Source organism: Periplaneta americana, chromosome 11, assembly GCF_040183065.1.
Source record: "Periplaneta americana isolate PAMFEO1 chromosome 11, P.americana_PAMFEO1_priV1, whole genome shotgun sequence".
Lineage (NCBI taxonomy): Eukaryota > Metazoa > Arthropoda > Insecta > Blattodea > Blattidae > Periplaneta > Periplaneta americana.
Genome location: NC_091127.1, coordinates 145,825,587 through 145,848,586, shown reverse-complemented (window position 1 = coordinate 145,848,586; position 23,000 = coordinate 145,825,587). Strand labels below are relative to the sequence as shown.

General features: G+C 36.1%; 1 protein-coding gene across 1 annotated transcript in view; it reads right to left on the bottom strand.

Annotated features, from left to right (window-relative positions):
- LOC138709426 (sensory neuron membrane protein 1-like) overlaps positions 1-23,000 on the bottom strand; it is a 72,472-nt gene that overhangs the window by 24,816 nt on the left and 24,656 nt on the right. The window contains exon 4 of the mRNA XM_069840181.1: positions 10,458-10,605. Coding sequence (XP_069696282.1) covers positions 10,458-10,605 — 148 coding nt within the window. The remainder of the gene's footprint in view (positions 1-10,457; positions 10,606-23,000) is intronic.

Sequence of the window (23,000 nt, the reverse complement as noted above, 5' to 3'; positions counted from 1 at the left end):
TGTCGAAACGGTATCTCCTCTTAAATTGTTGGTCATTGTACATCTCTAAAAGGCTTTCCATATCTCTAATATAGGCCTATCTTTTGTTTTGCCGAAACACATATTCATTTTCATTATAGAACTAAATAAATTCATCAAAATCATAATCATCCATTGCATAATGAATCAGCTGATTACAATGCATATGAGGAAACACTTGAGTAAGCTGACAAGCTACCTTATTTGAATAAGTGTTCACTTCAGTGGGATTTATGAATTGGAAATGATTATAAGCAACTGCTTAAGGGTTTCCTTACAATAAGTGTTGACTATCAATTCGGCCCTTAATCTGTATATCACAACTGATTGAATTCTTTATGCCTTAAATTTAATTAACTTACTTGTTTTGTATTATACTTACAGCTCAACTGATGAATGATCGTTTGTAAATTTAATAATCTGATTGGCTATATATTGTATATTTTTAGTAGAGCCATCGATGTAGCTCAGTCGGCAGACTCGCTGGGCTGCTGATCCGGAGCTGCGTTCGGGCTTGGGTTCGATCCCCCTTTGGTCTCATTGAATGGTTTCTTCCGAGGTTTTCCCAGCCGTGGGACTGAAGCCGGATGGTCTATGGCAAGTCCTCGGCATCAACCCCTTTGATTTGATTACCTGGTTGAGTTTTTCCGAGGTTTTCTCCAACCAAAAGGCAAATGCCGGGTAATATTTTGGCGAATCCTCGGATCTCACCTCATCTCACTACATCTCGCCAAAATATTGTAAAAAAATTGCGTAATATTGTAAAAATTGTAGAAAATTACTACATTGTAAAACTGTAAAAATTATAATTGTAATATTGTAAAATTTTGACTTGTTCCACATCTTAAAGCTTCATTGCTCATATAAGAACTATGGAATAAAATAAATGAATGAATGAATTTAAACATAATTAATATATTTTCGAGTCTATATTATTTTCCGGTACGGTAACAGCGAGTTTTTATTTTAAACGGTACGGCGTACCGGCCCGTAGCGGCCCAACTACAGCACTGTGAAGAAGGAAGCAGAATTCAAAATCAACTGATGTTATCAGTTCACTTTATGTTTAGTCAACAGTCCGAAGACTGGTTGGAACCTCACCACCAATAAGGCATCACTTATGAGGCAACTAAGCCAGGTGATAAAGGTCTAGAGTGACCAGCTCCGTTCCCTCTCCATTGCATACATGCTGACTAGTAATATAGTTCAGTAATCAGACTTGAGATCTGTGCAGCAATTCCTCTGACATATCGCCAATTGAGATGTACTGCCTGATAATAGATGTACCAGCCAGAACCTCAATCAGAGGTAATCATCCGCTATTGCGTTACAATCCAACAACAGTAAAGTCCTCAAACTATGTAGCGACCGATAGAGTTTCTCGAATCCAAGAAGAGAATTCTTCTGATCGCCAAAATATGAGATAAGCTTCTACCTCGAGGCGGTCCCATCGTTGTAACAGGGCCGCACACCTGTAATAACAGAAGAGCAGCGGCGACCTCAGCAACCGGCGACGTGGGAACGCGAGAGTCCTTGGAGTTTCCAGGTCAGCTGTTACTCAACGCCATTGCTGGCACGAGGCAGGTGAATAGAAGCAACACGGGAATTTATTTGAAACAGTTTGTCTTCTCAAGTTGATTCCACTACGGAAACCCAAAGTACTACTTCCGGTTTCATAATAGGACTTGCAGCGATTTCCCATGAATCGAGTTCACTGCGATCTACCACACTGCTACTAAGGTTCAAGACTTAGAGAAACACTCGATTAAAATTTTATGAATTCATAAAGGCCCGTGTTATCAGCTACAATTGTGAAGACTCAAGAAAAATCTGAGTTGAGGAAAGAAAATTTGAATGGATTGAAATGAAATTTCTGCGTTTGCTACGTAGATTCCCTTTCTTCGAAATAAATTTTCACCGTACCGTATTCTATGAGAATAATTTAATACCAATTTCTAATTATAAAAAACATTATAGCTCTACAAAGAATAGATTTTAACACATGTTTTCAGTATCCCTGGGAGCACCGGAGTAGCTCAGGCGGTTTGACTGTTGATTCGAAGTTGCGTTTGGGCACGGGTTCGATTCCCGTTCGAGTATCTGGTTGAGTTTTTTCCGAGCTTTTTCTCAATCGTAAGGCGAATGTCAGGTAATCTATAGCGAAACCTCTGCCTCATCTCGCTATCAACAATTCCATCGACGGTAAATAATTCAGTAATTGATAGAGCATCGTTAAATAACTAAGTAGACAAAGTTTGCCTGATGCCGGAAAAATTGTTTTGGGCATGACTGTGTCTGCATGTTTATCTGTCAGCAGGTCGTGTACAGCGATTTCATTGAAGATATTGTTTATTTTGAACACAAAATAACGGTAAATAGGAAGTCGATTGAATCGATTGTTCCTTGCATAAGATGAGATAAATGAAATGAACTGCTCAGAATGTCCCTAGACTCCTATTTTAAGGAGAAAGTATTTATTTTATCCAGAATTAGGATTTGTATTTCTCGTTGGTATTTTTTTCAGTGTCACAAAAGTTTCAGGCAGATCCAACTATGAGTTCGTACAAAAGAGGGCTACCTGGTAGTTTGACTGGTTACCTTGCTGAAAGGAATGCCTAAACTTTACGCAGTGGAGACGTGCAAGACGAAGACTGTTCGGTCGATTGGTACCTAACAGAGGTCTGCATCGGACGTTTTCGCTCGAGCGCCAAGTAGTTCATAGCATAATCCGATAGGTAGCGCACATGCATGATGGGTAAAATTGTCACGAGCGATAAACCCTCGAACGGTATTAGCCGAGCGTTAGACATTCGTTCTTGTTACAGTGATGAACTGTGTAGTAACATCATAAATGTTTATCATTTCAAAACTTTGCAGTGTTTAACTAACCTCTCCATAGTACAACTACAAAATTTGCTTTAAAATGTAATACATATAAATGTTGTAGGTAAATGTATTTTTTTTTTTCCACACAGGAGTGATTTTGTTTTTGCCACTTTTGATAGATGTTATTGGATGTAAATGTAATTATTATAAACGGAGAACACAATCACGATAATGCAAGAACTGTATCAAGTTTTCTAGTAATAATAATAATAATAATAATAATAATAATAATAATAATAATCTATAATAATTAGTGTATCAATCTTTGCGTCTGTGACAGTTGTGCAGCATGATTATTCGTTTTATTATATTTTCTGTGACGTTATCTCTGTACTAATATTGTTATTAATCTACTGCTATATCAATAATATTTTGTAAAACGTTTCTACATTGTCGCAGTATATAGGCGAAACACTACGTATGGACCTATCATATTATATATGTGGTAAATCTAATATTGAATAATTATTACTTAGCAATAATAACTGTATATCGAAGTTTTTCATATTATTTTATAACTTCATGTTCCTGTTTTGGTACGTTCCATTGACTGTTCCATAAACACAGAAAGTAAAGTCTTATTTTTACCGTGTAAGCAAAATATATGTGTATCTTATCTGTCGCCTTCCATACAAGATAAAACATGTCGGTGAGATGACCTTGTACTGTGCTTCTATTTATTACGAGCGTATCACGACCGATCGTAACTGACTCGAGGGTGCGACACTCGACCGAGTTCAAGCGAGCGATTTAACTCCAATGCAGCACTCTGGTACCTAGCCTGTTTACCACACTGCCACACTCACTATCACACGGTTTTTATTTCAATTTCTCATATTCTCACTCTTATTAATTTCCCATTTCACTTTCTCACAGTCTCGTTCATCCTTACTCTCTTTAGTACAAAAAATTTTACTTTCTCACGTTTTCACTCTCACCTCATTTCATATTTTCACTCTAACTCTCCTATCAAATGCTTCCTGTCTCCTTTTTAAAATTCTAAGTCACTCTCACCTTCATTCTCATTACCACACACTTCCAATCTCATTCTCATAACTCAATCTGACATATTTTATTATCACTTCCACTCCCATACTCTCACTTTCATTCTCTATATCACATTCACTATAACACACTTTCACTCTCACACGCGTTCACTCTGATTTTCTCACACTCAATCTCACGTTCACTATTGTACATTTAAACTTTCATACTCCCACTTTCACTTCCACACACTTCCACGTTCATTCTGACACACTCAATCTCACATTCACTGTAAGTTATAACAAACTTGTCATTCTTCTCACTGATTCTCATTAATTATAACTAGACTTCGTGGAATTGCCACGAGATTCGCAAGGTTTACTGTGCATGCAGTATAGACTGTATGAGAAGAGGGCGTGTCTCTGATGTAAACATTGAGCAGTATACTGCGGTTACAATAAAACCTGTATCATGCATTCAAGAAATATAATGAATGATAATTGAAGTAGGAAATGTCTAAACATGTAAATATACAATTATTTTATAGTGAGATATATTACCTCTTAAAATTTAATGTAAGATACATCATCCTTGAATATGTGCATTACAGTGAAGAGTTACGTACATTTTGACCGACTGCAAAGTAACCTCCTCCGATGGTCACTTAAACAGTTTGTATATTGGGAACTTGTAGTTCAACACCACACGATGTAATACGTGCATTTCTTAAGAACGGGAAGTCACTACTTTTAGTACACCAACTTCAGACATCTTGTCGTGATCTGATAGTACATAATTTATAATACGAAGTTGTGAATAGGCAGAATTTTTAGCAATAATGTTTCTCAACTTACATTTCACTTTTTTCTGAAATTAGTGAATTGTTATTTTGGATAACGGTTTGTGATACTTTATCCACTATATTAAGGGCTTCTGAGAGTTGTAGTTTAGACGATTCTAACAGGATGATGCTTTTGGACACGATTTCAAAATTAGAATAAATGACAGAATATCTTTCAATAGCTGTTCAGAAAGCAATGATTTTACAGCTGCAACAGCGGAACTGTCTGTGTATCCAAAGCATGAATTACCTCCATTATTTTTCCGTAATGTTCTGCATAATAATTAACAGAATTCAACCACGTTCCCCAACGGGTCAAGACTGGTTGCGGGGGTAAGGCTATTCCAGGAGTAATTGTTTGGAACAGCAACACTCTCATTGTAGTTTGATTGAATTCTTGTCTGCACTGAACAAATGTTAAGCTTTGACTATTCCAACCACAGTAATGCAAAAACAAGTGCTTACATAGGTATACATTAGCTGTAGCTGCTCTGTCTATTTGGACCGGTCACAACTCTTAACATGAACTGCTTATTCTACGAGACCGGGCGGTCGCTCACCTCCTCTATACTACCGTACATCGGCAACCTGATTGCATGCTGCGTGTGGCAATTCAACGAAGTCTAATTATAACATACTTCCACTCTACAAATCTGGTTTTCAGGTATAGCTCCCTGTGAAGCAGACTTGAATAATTTCAAAAGACAAATTGTTCCGGGACCGGGTATCGACCTCGGGGACCTTTGACAGAGCGCTCCAACGCTCTACCGACTGAGCTACTCAGAAACTCTACCAGATGAAGCAGACTTGAATAATTTCAAGGGGAAAAATTGATCCGAACCGGGTATCGAACGCGAGACCTTTGGCTGAGTGCGCCAACGCTCTACCGACTGGGCTACCCAGGAACTCTACCACAAATTTTAATCACACAGCATGGTGTACACTCCATGCTGGATCTTTGACGTTTTGTCAACTCACTTGAGATACGTGGATATAAAGAGAATAAATAATTGAGCCGGGGTCCGGTAGATTTCTTTCGTAGCTCAGTCGGTAGAGCGTTGGTGCGCTCAGCCAAAGGTCCCGGGTTCGATACCCGGCCCCAGAAAAGTTTTTTCCTTGAAATTATTTTTACTTTCACTGTTCCTCAGTCACCCATCCATTCTTACTTTCATCACAATTCCACTGTCATTCTTAAGCATTCTTGAGTGTGTGTAACTCATTTTCTCAGTAACCTCAACGTTAATATGAATTTACACGTATTCAGCTATGTTTGAATTTACGCGCACCCATAAGCATGCATAACGAGACTTGTCAACTACAATTCAGTCCCCGGAAACAATAGAAAAGTAATTATTACAACGTAATAACAACACAATATCATATAAGACGTAAGGGTTCATAATGGATTTTAAATGTATTAGGTGCATTGCTTTATTGATGTAATGCAGAAGTCTTTTTTTTTTTTCTTGTTTTTCTTGAAATTTTATATAGGTCCTAAAATATTAATTTAACGTTAGAAGAAACCCCTTTAAATGTCACATGTATTCTAAACTATAGCATATTTCTCGTTGTTGAATTCAGATATCTTCCTCCTTCGGAAACATACATTCATAGGACAACATTGAATATGGCTGACGGAATAAAATAATTGTATTCAAAAATAAATCAATGACCTGAAGAGGACAATACTTTATTTTTTTTCTTCTATGTGCACACAAGGTAGCTACTATTTTCAAACCGAAAATAAATTTGTCTATAAATCCATCTAAATGCATATAAAGTGTTAGTTGGGAGGTCGGAGGGGAAAACACCTTTGAGGAGGTCGAGACGTAGATGGGAGGATAATATTAAAAGGGATTTGAGGGAGGTCGGATATGATAGAAGGGGCTGGATTCATCTTGCTCAGGATAGGAACTGATGGCGGGCTTATGTGAGGGCGGCAATGAACCTCCGGGTTCTCTAAAAGCCATTTGTAAATAAGTAGCTAAGTATAAATCCATCTTTGTGCATAAAAAAGTATTCGCCATTGCAGATTAAAATGTATATCTGTTGTCTTAGAATTTAGTATTTTAAGTGGATTATTTTACGACGCTGTAACAACTTATCAGGTTATTTAGCGTCTGAATGGAATGAAATTGATAATGCTGGTGGAATGAGTCCGGGGTCCAGTACCGATAGTTACCCAACATTTGCTCATATTGGGTTGAGGGAAAACTCCGGAAGGAACCTGAACCAGGTAACTTGCCCTGACCGGGATTCGAAACCGGGCCACCTAGTTTCGCGGCCAGACGCGCTAACCGTTACTTCACAGATGTGGAGTAGAATTTAGTTAATATCTATCTTAAACTAGAATATAAAGATAGCTATGAATTTGACTACGTATGCTTGCTGTATTAAATTATCCTCAAAGTCCTAGAGATAATATAAAATTCCTTCGAGTTCTATTCCACAATCAAAGGATATTTTCTCATAGTGGTAACACACTTGTGTGATTAACACAGCCCTGAAGACTGGATGACCGTTGCTACGCTACTACAGAAGTGGCAAAATTATTTGACGAAACGTTTTTCTTTTAAACATAATATAATTCGTCATATCATTATAATTCACAGAGTCTATATTGTTGTAAATATGATTATTTACATCTTTTGGTATATGTTTCCAACGGTTGGATATATTTTGTTTGCCTATGTTGCAGCGGCGGATTTTCAGGGGAGGCAAGGGAGGCCGAGCCTCCCCAAATATTTTACCAGAACACAATATGGCAGTAATAATTCCAGCTGAATTAAGATCACAGACAAGTTACAGCAAATGACGAACATTTTTTCTTTTATATTAATTTTACTATTCACTAGACTAAGATGTAAGTTACGTAAAGTCGACCACATTCAGTTGGTGATGCCCGTTCAGTATACTGTAGATGGTATAAATAATTCGTACTGAAAAATAACAGATAGCGCTGTAACCTGTATAGTCGACATCTAGCATCCTGCAGCGTCTATGCGAGAGCGGGAGAGAGGAGTCGACTACATAACGCTACTCCCCGGTAACCATGGCAACAGCAGTTCAACCAATAAGATAGCTGGTTAGAAGAGTGTTTAAACTTGACTAGAACGCGCGAGGGGAGCCGATTTTGAGACGCCTTACCCACCGCTGACAACTGTACTGCTTATAGTCATGGCTGGTTTCGGCTGTATTGGGAAGCTCTCTCTCTTTCTCTCTTCTTGGTTTTAGAAAATTGAGTCACGTGTTGTTAGTTTTCTCTCCCTACGTAAAAGTTTTCATTTACGTTGTTAGATTTTCTCTTGTTTGCAGGTGTTCTAGTTATTTTATTCTTTTGTGTTACGAGATGTATTTACTAACACAGTATTTTAAATATATCGAGAGTTTAGAAACAAATGCAGATTTGTCTCTAGCTTCTTCTAGTAGCAGTTGTTCAGTATGTTGTGACTTATTTGATCGGTTTGCGAAGAAAGAGGATCGTAGAGTTAATTTGCTGTAAATTAGACTATGTAATAGTAATGAGCAAGCTCCGGATTCTTAGGTTCGAATCAATTTTATTGCAATCTCGATACTCTCGAAATATTATTTTTCTTATTCGTTTTATGTAGCAAAGAGTAACATTCTTAAATTCAATATGACCTAAAAGACCTAAAAGACCTAATTCATGGGTTAAGACTTAGAGTGTCTTAAAGAGAGGCTATCTTTACCAAGCCATTGTAATATATTAACAGTATGTTGTTTATTTTTATTCTTTCCCCGTAAAATCATATAAATTCCTAAACATAAGATTTAAAATCCTAAAACATAAATTTGAATACCTAATTTTAATTTCTTAAAATCTATAAATTCTGCGCTTGGTAATGAGGTACGTCACAGGCCTTATATTTTTTAAATTCTCATCATTCACGTCTTGGCCTCCTCAACTTTCAAACCCACCGTCCGCTACTGCTATGTTGATACTATTATTGTTTTAATTATAGACTGCAGAATATATTCAACAGTCTGTTCTCTCATGGTCTGCAAAAAGACCGGATATGAACCCAATTGAAAATCTGTGGTCTATACTGAAGAAGATACTGAAAAAAGAAGCTTACAGCAAGAAATGAACTCAAGCTCCGTCTGATATCTGGCTAAATGATGCTGATAATCAAAGAAAGTCTCATTTTGGTTTCCAGAATCCCTGACAAAATCAACATGTAAATAAAGAATAAGCGAATGTTCACAAAATATTAGTAACCTCCATACTCAATTTTCTGTTCATTATTTGTGTCCAGAATTTATTTTTGTTGAATATTTCTGCCGTTAAATAGTTTTGTTGCACATGTAATCACGTTAATCTAATAATTTGGCCACCTCTGTATACGATCCTCTTGCTAATGGTGTATTTGAAGGATGGATGAATAGAAAGAAGTTGGTATCTCCACCCTGAAACATGTTAATGACTTTTAAGAGCGAACATAGGAAAGAAGAGAACCCCTAAGCGGAAGTGAATGTAATCTGTCTTTGGAAGAAAAGACCGAAACAAAAAACCCATCCTGCCGACAGGCGGTTGTAGATTTGATAACCTACCCATGGAAATATTTTATACTCGACATTTCAAAGGATCATAACTGATTTAGATAGCAGAAAAATGAAGGATTTCTTTTGAGATGAACTTCCCATATTGCAGATGACAGTGGTAATAATGACTATGTTAAATTGCAATGGAAACAATAAAGAGTACTAAAATATTGAGTAAAAACTGGAGACTTGTAACTTTCTGTATCTTATAATTTTATTTTAATCGTCGAAAGATATTTCATTGCACAACGTTGGTTCTATATTTAAGTTTAATAATAAAAAATAAATTACGCTTACGAAACAAAAGTTGCTATTTATAGTTTAATTCATGTTAATTTATTTGAGGGGAATAATGATTGTTGATCGTAACAAAGACTATACATATATTTTATAGGCATTGGAAGACATTTTACTATAATTATTAAAATGTTCCCCTCCAAAGGAAATGATTTTCTCCTAGGGAAAATAGTTATTTTCCCGAATTTCATTCAAATTAATCACAGCTACTACTTCGTTATCTTTGCTGGCTTTCTGCATTGTACATTATTGAAATCATAAAACATTGTTTAATAAAACGGTTTCAAATTAATCATTGATTTATGCCGAGTAACGACTAGTAAAAAATAAGAACCCAATTTTCATTGTAGGCCTATTCGATATTAACACATTTAACAAAAATAATCTTAATTGTTAGACAATTAAAATTCTACTAAGTAACAGCCACACCAATGTTAACATCAGAATTTGAAACTGGGGTACTAAAAGAGTACAACAGAGAAAAAAGAATGTGCCGAAATGAAATTTCCGAGATACAATAGCTGGATACACTGAGCTGGACAAATTCAGGAAACTCACAATACGAAAAATAAATAAATAAATAAATAAATAAATAAATAAATAAATAAATAAATAAAAGCTTTTAATTTAAATGATTCATATAACAATATAAAACTGAAGACCACGTGTTAAGAACGTTAAAAAAGATTAATTCAACGAGCTGTGACCTACAAACTTAGTGGGAAGGGAGATGTGGATTAATCAAAATGACAACGGAGAGACGTTTTAGATTTCTAGTTAAGTGGAACGAAACGGAGAGCTCAATTCATGATGATGATTATGATGATGATAATAATAATGGATCTTTATTGTTAACGCTTAGTCTTACCAGGAGCAGAACGTTGGGGATTGTGATAATCTCGTCCCCAGTGAGTTTGCCAGACTCCTCCTGGTTGAAGTGCCAAGTGTCCTTGAGGTTGAAGCTAACGGAGTCGTCCTCCTCGTGGTCCATGATGTTCACCTTCTCCTTATCCTCCCTGTAACAAACGTCATCAAAATTTTAAGATCTGTTCAACAATATGTTAACAGACATCAAATCTTCTGCTTATATTTCACTATCACCCGATATATCAAATGTTAGTATGTGTCCACATGTCGTGGGCGTCTTCAAACGTGACGTAATTTCATGATGATAATTTTTGGAACTCTCGCGACGTGAGCAACAGAACGGCTTAGACAACACATTAACAACGGACAAATATCAATATTTTACTCGTTATTGAAACACATTAACATGACTTCTACGCACGTGGTACACTAATCAACTTATTACGATCTAATCTCGTCTGAGAGTTAACCAGAAGTTTCGTGTAATGAGAAAATAAAATTAATTTACTCATATCTGTTCAATAATGTCGTCGTTCAATAAATGTCTATCTGTATTTATTAAATGTCTTATCTGTATTCTTCACCTAAAAAGAAACATCTTGAATATATGAGAAGATAATGAGAAATATACCGATATACATGGTCATGAGGGTTAATAATCTAGTGTATTTAGTAAAAACATGTTGTATTTCATGTGTATACTTTCCGGATGATCTAACAAGCAGATACAATAGAAACCAGTTAATTGGCCTATCGATAAATCATGAAAACAGTTTATTTGGGAAAATTATTGAAGAACGGAAACAAGTCGATAACATAGATCAGCATTAATTTGCTTCGCTTGTTTGGACCATCACGCAGCGTAATCGGGATTGTGAATAGCTGGCGAGAAAAAAATATAAAAAGCAGTATTTTTGGATGAGATTGTGATTTCAATAAAATAGAATTGGAAATGCTACACGGACCTGTACTGAACATGAAGCAATTTCGGTTTTGATATACATCGAAAAATACGAAGAGTTCTTGTACATTGATAACGGTTTTCAGTGACACAATGGACATGAAGATTTTGATGAATTGAAGATACTACACGGACCTGTTTTGAACATGAAGCAATTTCGGTTTTGATATACATCGAAAAATACGAAGAGTTCTTGTACATTGATAACAGTCTTCAGTGCCACAATGAACATGAAGATTTTGATGAATTGGAGATGCTACACGGATCTGTACTGAACATGAAGCAATTTCGGTTCTGATATACATCGAAATGATCGGTGCCACACATAGAGAACTAATCATTGTTTTCGTCAGGGTTCTTCAGTTCCTTGAAGCAGTAAATGCTGTAGATGTGGAGGTATTATTTATGGTTCCTTCTTCAGCATTTCCACATGATATTCCTTTTCAACTAAAACTAATAAGTCTAACTAATATTTGAAGTCCTCGCAACTATTTTCAGTTTAACTTCAGTCAAAATTCATGTTCTTCCACTCTTCTTGTCTGCAACATAATATGTACAGTCTGATCCGTTTGGGTATGGATAATATTAATTTATTATTATAAAGCTATTATGATAGTGGAAACAATTTCTTGCTGGTTATATTATGATTAAAATATGGGAGTTTCCATATATGACAATCAAACAATGCTTCAATTGAAAGGACAAATGAAAATCGTAGAAGTTTAAAATTGCTACAAATCAAGAGCGGGCACAATGTGTTCTTTGGTATACTAAATTTAAGAGTATTAAAAGAGTTCAAATGGATTTTCGGCGTGAGTATGGTGTCAGTAATGTACCTAAATACGATTCCATAATGTTGTGGTATCGAACATTTGTAGAAACAGGTTCTGTGTTAAAAAAAAACATGCAGGAGATCGCAGGCGAAACCCAGTACGAGAAGCAGCTTGGCTTTGTCCCCAAAACTACCTAGATCTGACTCCTCCTGACTTCATCATCATCATCATCATCATCATCATCATCATCATCGTCATTGTCATCATAGTCATCATAGTCATCGTCATCGTCGTCATCAGAGAGCATAACAATGTCCGTTCTCAATTTATTTTGTTTTTTTTACGCTTATTAATAGGCTTCAACTTGACTTGAAGTGACGTCATAATCGCGTGCTGGAATGTGTTACATAAATACGAGATTTATTTATACCGGCATCTGCGACAACAATGCTAATTGCTTTTCCCACACAAGCATCGCGAACTGCGTGGAAAACTGCCACAAGGCTAAGGGACAGCAAATTGCACCTTAACATGCGGTAGCGGTTGTCAACATCAGATACTCTTCACGCATTCCGCGCTGACAATACGTTTGTTTTTATCCTCTATTCTAAGTTTTCTTCAGAAGCCAAATCCAACTCCAGGATTTTGTTTTGTGTTTGTAATTAAGTTGTGAATTAAATCTTTCGCATGAGATCCTTGGATCTTTCCTGTCTTTTCCAACGTTTCTAGAATATTATGTTTTCATTATTGCATTCTGTAGCTTCCGGTTTTATTTTTCCTCGAAATAATTTCAATTTTTATGTCTGTTGCCGATTTTAAGAGGCGCAATTTTCCGACCTATATCCTCTTTTCTGGGAGGCAAAGGCTAATTGGGATTTCCCGGTCTCTGATCGGGTCAAAAACTCTGATATAACTGATACTTATCCCTTGCGGTGAATTTCGGTGAAGTCCGGAGGGCCTAATTAGTCACATCCATTCTCCTCACCTCCACACTTGGTCCCCCTGGTATCTTTTCAAGATTAGAAAAAGAGAGTGGTGCGCGGAAAGCAACGGGAAACTACCGCATTTATCTTTCCCAAGAGAAACTGGCTGAGAAGAAATTCCCTACTGAAGGATGCACTGGAAGGAATGGTGAATGGGAAAAGAGTTCGGAGCAGAATAAGATATCAAATAATAGAAAACATTAAGACATATGGATTATGTGGAGATTAAGAGGAAGGCAGACAATAGGAAAGACTAGAGAAAGCTGTGTTTGCAGAGAAAGACCTGCCCTTGGACAAAAGACTATTAATGAAACTGGTATTTAATAACACTAGTCTACAAATTTTAACTTTGAAAATTGTGCCGAAATTAAACATTGTTACTATCCACACATTTGCCATGCTGAATCCAAAAATGGAACCCATTTTTCAGCAGCACCCTCAGATTTTCAGTTATTACCCTTATTACACTTCTGAAAAGTTCGATACTAGCTAAGCAGTTCCACATTTTTAATATCTAATGCAGAATGCACAAACATAGTCTTCCACTATTATAGTAGTGTTCGTACTAAAAATAAACTATCCTTCATGTTATAATGATGTAAATGGCTATTTACATTTACGTAGTGGAAGGCAGGCATCGCTTTAAAACACTTTTTTGTGTATGTTGTAGTATTCTCTCTTTGTATGAACCAGCAGTAATCACTCATCATAGATTGATCCCATCTCCCTTTATAACGCTGTTCCATCTGTAAAATGTCTTGATGAAAGCGTTCCCTTTGTTTGTCACGCACTGCACCCAAGTTTTTAGGAAAGAAATCTAAATGAGAATGTAGGAAGTGAATTTGACAGACATCCTGTATCCAAAATCCTTATGATTTTAAAAAAGATTCTGAACTAGTTCGTCATGATTTTCTTCCTTCTTGTTGTCGAGGGACCCATTCACAACACTTTTAAATGACTCCCATGCTGAGGTCCAATGAATATTCCTTCTTTTAATTTTGTATCACTCAAACTAGGGAATATTCTTCTTAGATATTTGAAACCTTCGCCTATTGTGTCCATACCTTTCATAAAGTTCTTCATGAGCCCTAATTTAATGTGTAAAGGATGGAGATATATTTTTTGTGGATCCACTAAAGGTTTAAATTTTACATTATGTTTTCCAGGAGTGAAATCTTCTCTTCTTGGCCATACCTTGACTGTATAGTGATGTTGAGTATCTCGGCTGTCCCAAAGGCACAGGAAAAAGGATATTTAGTGAATCCACTCTGCATTCCATGTAGAAGACTTTAAGAACCCGCAAATATGCCAACAATGGTTTTAATATTTTAACGGCTTCAAGAATACGACACATGTTTTTGTATGTTTCTTTCATTGCTGCGCTGTATGCTACAGATATGGAGGGAAGTTTATTGCAATTGTGCAACAAAATGGCTTTCAGACTAATTTTAGAAGCATCTATAAATAAGCGCCGCTCTTCAGCATTATGTGTAATACCTAGTTTTAATCAGTCCATTTACATCGCTGCATGCACAAACTCCAGAACCTGTAACTATGAAAAATGGTAATAGATCCTTATTTATGTTTCTAAATACGAAACATTAGCATCTTTATTCAGCACCTTCCATTCCTGAAGACGAGATCCTAGAAGCTCAGTCAGCTCTTTAGTTAAGTACCCGTACAAATCACGTATACCAATCATTGAGTCCCACCTATGTTATTAAATGTGGCTTTTCTTCTCTCTCTTCATCTGGGATGTAGACGTCATCCCTTGGTGTAGAGGGCTGCACATCATCAGATGACGTTATGTCACATTCCGATTCTTCTTGGTATGTAGAAGGTGGAATGGGAACAGGTAAATTTTCTCCGTGAGGTATTGGTCTTATAGCTGACGGGAGATTAGGATACTGAATGAGTCTCTTATTTCTTAAGAAAATCCAGTAACATTGATTAAGCAGAAATAACAGTAATCTTAGTGGTTTTTTTGCTCACACCATACCATTGGTTCGGAAAGTTTTCAAAACTACGCCTTTGCTTCTTCATTTCATTTCACACAGAACAGCTCACACTACTAACAAAACCTCTACACTCGAACTAAACAAAGTACAGACTGTCTCTGTTTTCCTTACCAGGTACCCTATAAGTCTATCTTATCTTTCAAGTATCAACAAACCATGATTCAGATGTGTCAAGTGAAGAGGGACTTGGCATAATGGATAGAAACCAAAGAAGCGCTGCTACATATATACTAGGTATTGAAAAATGCGTATAAATTCTATATTTACAACATTAAATTATTGAAATTTATTTCATGTGTACCTTGTTAAATGGGAATGCGTATGCATATACTGTATCAAAATTAAACGTAGACACCTGTGGCTTCCACCAATTTCCTCAAGCGGCCGGTAATGGAATCCACAGTCTTCTGGAGGAAGTTGCGTGGGGCATTGGTGATAATGCCCCGAATCCGTGATTCCAATTCTTTATCGTCTCTGGAAGGATTGTGGCATTCCTTTCTTTCTCCATATGGCACCATCTCGAACGAAAACAATGGAAATCCACACTTCATAGCGAGCAGCAATCTGCGCTCTCTCGCGAACACATAGGTGATCGACCATCTTTGCTATTGTTGCGCGAACTGCCCCTCACAGCCACCATCTATACTACGGACGAACAAAAGTTCAAATTCTATTTAATGATTTATATATACACACAATTTTCATTATGGTTCCATCGATATTAAAAATTCTACAGCCAATTAATAATACCTAGTTACTTCCCGCCCGCACTTTATTTATGGCTATTCATAAAATATAACATTGTTGCAGTGCTCAGAAACCTGACGTGATGGGAAAAATCTGATTACATATTCGTAATCAGCGCATCAGACTTGGTAATAATCAGCATTCTGTTTGTCGGCACAAAAAATGTTGTAGACTAGCGTAATTGTGCTTTCTTGTTGGTGCTAGCTTCTTTGTAGATATATGTGTATTGTTAAATTATACCTACAACGTAACGAAAAATAGGTGAAGAAGCATAACTTGGTAATTTGCATCCTCATCCGAATACGGATATTTCCAATATAAAATTTCCTTCTTCTTCTTCTTCTTCTTCTTCTTCTTCTTCTGCTTCAAGCTGTAGGCTTTAAGCCCGTTGCGGCTCCTTTATTTCTTGTATCCATCTTTTTGCTGGTCTGCCGATACTTCTTTTTCCAGTGGGTACATAGTCAGCGATTATTTTCGGGGTTCTATCTTAGCTCATCCGTTGTACGTGTTCCCACCATTTCTGTTTATACTCATCTACAGTTTCTAACAGACTGTTAACTTTTAGATTGTTTCTTATTTCCTCATTCCTGATGTGATCCAGTCGAGTTACTCCTACTACACTTCGAAGAAATCGCATTTCAGCTGCCTGTAGTCGACTTCTATCTTTCTCTTTTAACGTCCAAGTTTCACTCGCATATAAGCCCGTTGGTATTGCCATAACTTTATATAGTTTAATCTGTGTATCTTTCCTAGTTTTATTACGGAGTGTTCTTCTAATGGTCCCACATATATTGTTAAATTTGGCAATTTTATAATCAATATCTTTTTCATGAGTATATGATAGATGGCAGCCAAGGAAGTTAAAAGTATTAACTTGTTCTATGATATAGTCTTCCACTACTACCTTTGATCTCACCACCCTTTTGCCCATAAATGCCATTACTTTTGTTTTTTCTTTCGAAATAGTTAGATTCATATCTTTCGTAATTTTATATAATTCAAATAATCCCCTTTGTAACGTATCCTCGTCACTAGCTAATATAACTTGATCATCAGCAAAGAGGAGGTTTTTTAAAGAATTTTTTGTTTTTAACGTATGAAATTTCCTAATTTACAGAATAATTTATCATATTTTGCAGATTATTGTTAGTAATTATTTTCAAGCTACTTTCACGTGTTATTTTCAGTTTCTTTTTTTCCTTTCTCTCTTTTTTTATTTGCTTCTGTTTTTAATAAAGTTATGTCTCGTTTTCCTTGTTCATAAACAAATGAATAAAAATAACAAAATTAATTCCAACCACAAATTATCAGCTTCTTCCTTGTATTGTACCCGCGAGCCTTTCAAACAATAAGCACTAGGCTATATTAAATTGGGTATGAATTAAAAACAAAAATACAGTGGACTCTCCTAAGTTCGACAGAACAGAATGGAAAGATCTGTCCAATAAGGGTAGTGGGTGTGGCACGTGAAATGAATACAAATTCTTATTGGTTATCCATCAACGAATACAGTACTGTACTTGGATTTCCTGCCCGCCCCGAGACTTGTGTATGCGCTTCTAGTACCACAGTGCGTTTCGACAATTCTGCCTCTCAAATAGAAAAAGAGGAGTTCATTAATTTAAAATCAGTGATCAATGTGGATGTCCTAATCAATAAAATATTCTGTTCCTTTAACAAAAGTATCACTACAAGACACAGAACCAATTCCCATTCAAATGTCAAACCCATTTCTTAATGCTTGTATAGGAGAGTGTATAATTCTCCTACATAACCAGTCGAACTATAGGCGATCGAACTTGACTTCTGTCAAACTTAGGAGCTTCCACTCAAAACTTGGTGCTCTTGTACCCCAATGTCGCCAATTTTCTACTTTAAAAATAGGTAATCTCAATGTTTTTATGATATAATACCGTTATTTTATATCATATTTATGTAATATACGTTACAAGAGCGGTATGATGACGTTTTCATGGTCGAGGAAAAGATTGAAAAAGCGAAACATAGTTGAGCTTTTTTTAATTTCCGAGAACATGAAAACAAACATACCGCTCGTGTATCGTACATTATTTTGTGCGAAGATCGTTTATTACATGCCTGAAAGACGAATTTCTAATTAGTTGCAATTAAATATCCATTTTGGTTTCTGTTTAATGACGGCAACTTCGGAACACCAAAATATCTTTCTTCAACATTGTTGCTATAAAATGTTTTCTGTGTTTACTATACTCCAGCAGGCCGTAATATACGTCTGTCTTTTTTCCCCCAGTCTATAAATGCGAACTTAAAACAAACGGTAAGGTTATGTAATGATTTATTTTTCATTTTAATATTTTAACAATATTATTTACATAACATATTGCAGTAATAACATCGGCATCTGGAATCTTGTTGATTTTTTCACGGCTTCCTTAATGTTACTTGTATCAGGAATGCAATAAGTTTCGTGGAGTAGTAGACTTTACTTAATTTTTTCAAATATCTAAATACAATAATTAACATTGCAATTTAGGTGAAATTGCAGTGGTAAGTATCCAATTTATAATTATTACTATGTTAAACGTCTCTAAAAATAATATGTTAAAAGCCTAAAGCAGTAAAATGAATGTCGCGCTTAAGCGGTAAGAAGAGGGAAATTGTTATGTGTGTTACGTTGGGAATACTGAATGTGGTATTTCACACTTACCGCGTATTGGTTCTGTGCGGAAAACAAGCAAATACGCACGATCTCGCACAAATTATATTAATTTAGTATTTATGGGTTTTGCATTGGTTTTTGTACCGATCTTATCAAATTTTCCCCATTTCTACAATTTTGCACAACACAAGTCATTGTTATCCACTTCCCCTACAAATTAAAACCAATCTCAATATTAACACATTTGATGGAATGAAATATTATATTTAGGGAATTGGAGTAGGAACTTGCTATTTTTACGCTGTTAAGAAAATTCTCTACAATGATTCGTCTGTAAGTTCCAGTATTGATCACGGTCAGTTTACTGGTCCTGAGATTAAGAAAAAATAGCGCAGTAGGACTATTTTCTGGAGCGAGAAAGAAACAGCGATATGTTTGTTTAAACAAGTGTCAAAGATCGGTGACAACAAGTTTCGGCACTCAACTATAATGTGTACTTTATACAATAAAGTTTTCTTGGATTAAAAAAACAAGTTCAGGCGTGTTAACAATGATAAGTCTAATATTTTGTGAGAGATCGTGCGTATTTGCTTGTTTTCCGCACAGAACCAATACGCGGTAAGTGTGAAATACCACATTCAGTATTCCCAACGTAACACACATAACAATTTCCCTCTTCTTACCGCTTAAGCGCGACATCCATTTTACTGCTTTAGGCTTTTAACATATTATTTTAGAGACGTTTAACATAGTAATAATTATAAATTGGAAACTTACCACTGCAATTTCACCTAAATTTCAATGTTATTTATTGTTTTTAAATATTTGAAAAAATTAAGTAAAGTCTACTACTCCACGAAACTTATTGTATTCCTGATACAAGTAACATTAAGGAAGCCGTGAAAAAATCAACAAGATTCCAGATGCCGATGTTATTACTGCAATATGTTATATAAATAATATTGATAAAATATTAAAATGAAAAATAAATCATTACATAATCTTACCGTTTGTTTTAAGTTCGCATTTATAGACTGGGTGGAAAAAAAAAAGACAGACGTATATCACGGCCTGCTGGAGTATAGTAAACACAGAAAACATTTTATAGCAACAATGTTGAAGAAAGATATTTTGGTTTTCCGAAGTTGCCGTCATTGAACAGAAACCAACATGGAGATTTCGTTGCAACTAATTAGAAATTCGTCTTTCAGGTATGTAATAAACGATCTTCGCACAAAATAATGTACGATACACGAGCGGTGTGTTTGTTTTCATGTTCTCGGAAATTAAAAAAGCTCAACTACGTTTCACTTTTTCAATCTTTTCCTCGAACATGAAAACGTCAACATACCGCTCCTGTAACATATATTACTATTATGTCAATCATTGGATTGGATTAGCGATGTATCAGCAATGGATTACTCAATAAAATAAAATGAATAAACGATGAAGTGATTTTTCTATGTGGCCAAAATTTCGCAAAATTCCGGGCAAAAGTCGCCCAAATGACGTTAGTCGCAATTCTTTAAAAATAGGTCGCAAAATCTCTGTTTATGTAGCCCAAAGGCCGAAATATCACCCAAACTGGCAACCCTGGTTGTTACTGGCAAAATATATTCCTTAGAAACACGATTGTCATCAATACTTTGAAATTACCAGCAACGTCTGTGCACCGTTCTGTTAAAAAAATAATGAAATTGATCGCTTTCATAATACTATTTCGTCCACACCTGTGGAGTAACGGTCAGCGCGTCTGGCTGCGAAACTAGGTGGCCCGGGTTCGAATCCCTGTCGGGTTATCTGGCTGAGGTTTTTTCGGGATTTTTCCCTCAACCCAATACGAGCAAATGCTGGGTAACTTTCGGTGCTGGACCCCGGACTCATTTCACCGGCATTATCACCTTCATTTCATTCAAACGCTAAATAACTTAGATGTTGATACAGCGTGGTAAAATAACGCAATAAAAAATACTATTTCGAATTCACTCCGTTTTACGGCAATGCATTGTAATTGTTAGTAAACCTCTTCATTGGCCAACTAGATGAAAGGTTCTCACTAATCGGATGGAAATCAATCCCTAATTGATTCCTTGAGACTTGTCATTAAGAGAAATCTGCTGGTATTGCCACTGTAGAATTATAATACATGAATTCATTGACATGAAGTCTTTTCCACATAAGGATATGCGATTACTGGAACAATGATCTATGACCACAATACAGGACACATTAATTTGTGTTGAAGACAGATTTATGTTCTACGTTGAAAGAGGCTAATGCGTTTACAACAGACATATGGGATGACAAAAGACTTCTTTCGTTGTCTGCGTGACAAGAATTTTATATGCAGCTTACCTATATGTTAAAAGGACGAGCCGTGGATTTCACGTGACATACAGTAAGCACGTGTTGAGTCTTAACCTTACATAACATAGAACATCACCCACATACATACAGTAGGGATAAAATTTCGAATCATACTTGCGCGGGAAATCGACTGTGAATTTTAATTGAAAAGTCCACTGCAAGAATGATGGATGTCACTTTTTTGTCGAAAATGAACCAAGACTGTCAATGCATAGCTTAAGACATATAGAATGTACGTAGAGAGTTACATGGCATTAACACTGATAGTCATTGTCCAGTAATGATCGGAAAATCACAGTTAAGCTTTGAGCGCTAAGCATTTTAAACTTTCAATCGCTTCTCCTGCAAAATGTATTCCAAATGACATCCATCATTATTGCAGTGGACTCTTCAATTTGGAGCGCCATCTCAAATAGGGTTCTTTTACTTTCCGTAAATCCATAGAATTATTCAAATTTCAAAATTTAAAGCATTATAAATATTATAATATTTGAGCTAGAAAAAACAAGAAAGTTACTGTGTTGGACAAACAGTAGGATCAGGTTTTTAAGAAACATTGGGAACATGTCTGCCGTTCTCTTGTTCAACAAACGTCATTCTTTCTCCGACACTAATCATAACACTTTTTTTTTTTTTTTGCAAACATTGTCTTGGAATACTTCTAATTTCTAGGGAGATAACATCTTTTAGTTACTGTATGGTTGATGAGTATCCCACGAAAACTCATTCTTTAAATTAACCCCACGACCAAAAGTCTGCCGTATTGAGATCTGTAGATCGTGTAAGACATACTATTGTGGAAAGTGCACACTGATGACACGACCGCTAAAGACTCGTAATTAATTGTTTTGCAGGGGTATGTATGTGGAACGGTGCTCTAACTTGCACGAAGAATAGGTTTTGCAGGGTATCCTGAGTATAGGGGTGATGAAGTTCCTTAGCATACTGTACAGCAGCCGTGGCGAAAAGGCCATGGTGCGCCGAGCCACTGTGTAAGCTGCAACGTGCATAGCACCTATGGAGGGAGGCGGACAACCGAAGGGGAAGTTAATGTTTAGGACGTGTAACGAAGAAAGAAATGAACAAGAAAACATAGGACACATTATCACAACCTAAAATTAACTGTCTTCAGAATGTCTCTGCGACAAAGGTTCAAAATCAGGAATTATGTCACTTACTGCCAATCGTAGTTGATCACGAAGTTATTTGTCTGTCAGTCGTGATCTAAATTTGATTTTTACTATTTTCATTGTTGAAAATAATTTTTCACAAAAGTAAGTTACAGCGAACATGGCTTCAACAGAGCAAGCGAAAGAACGAAGCTTCAAATATTTACTTTTTTCCAAAGATTTGAAAAGTTCAATATCTGTCAAGTCCTTACATCTATTACATCTAGCTTTCATTTGACGTCACATTGTAAATCTGTGAGTTTAAATTGAAAATCTAACCGCATTATTCGTACATCTGCTGTAAAAGAATCAACGTACAGAGATGATAATGATAATGATAATAATAATAGTAATAATAATAATAATAATAATAATAACACTTAACCTTTTAATGTTTCATCAGTAACATGTAGTAACTTATAATGCCGTTTTATGTTATACAACCGTTTTCCTAGTAATATTTGTGAATAAATCATACATTTAATATTTTCATCATATTGTAAGCAAAAGAATGCATCCTCCCATCCTACTTGAAACTTTCGTTTTTTATAGAGGTACATGGTTTCGAGAGAGATATTGCGACGATACGCCACTCGCAGGTCCGAGACAAATACAAATAGAACGGAGTTCGACTCCAGTGAGTAAGAGGGTGGGGGTTGTAGGTAGGAAGCGAGAGAAAAGCACTGCGAGCCACAATGTGCTCGTGAGTCGCATTTTCGCCGCGGCTGCTGTACAGTATGCCTATCGTTTACTGTGACAGTCTCTATTATTCCATTGTTGACTCCTTCGAAGAAATATGAGCCGGTGATGAATTGCGAAGTGAAACCAAACGATCAACACCATTCCTTCCTATTTGTATTCCATTATCATTCCTTTGCATTCCCGGAC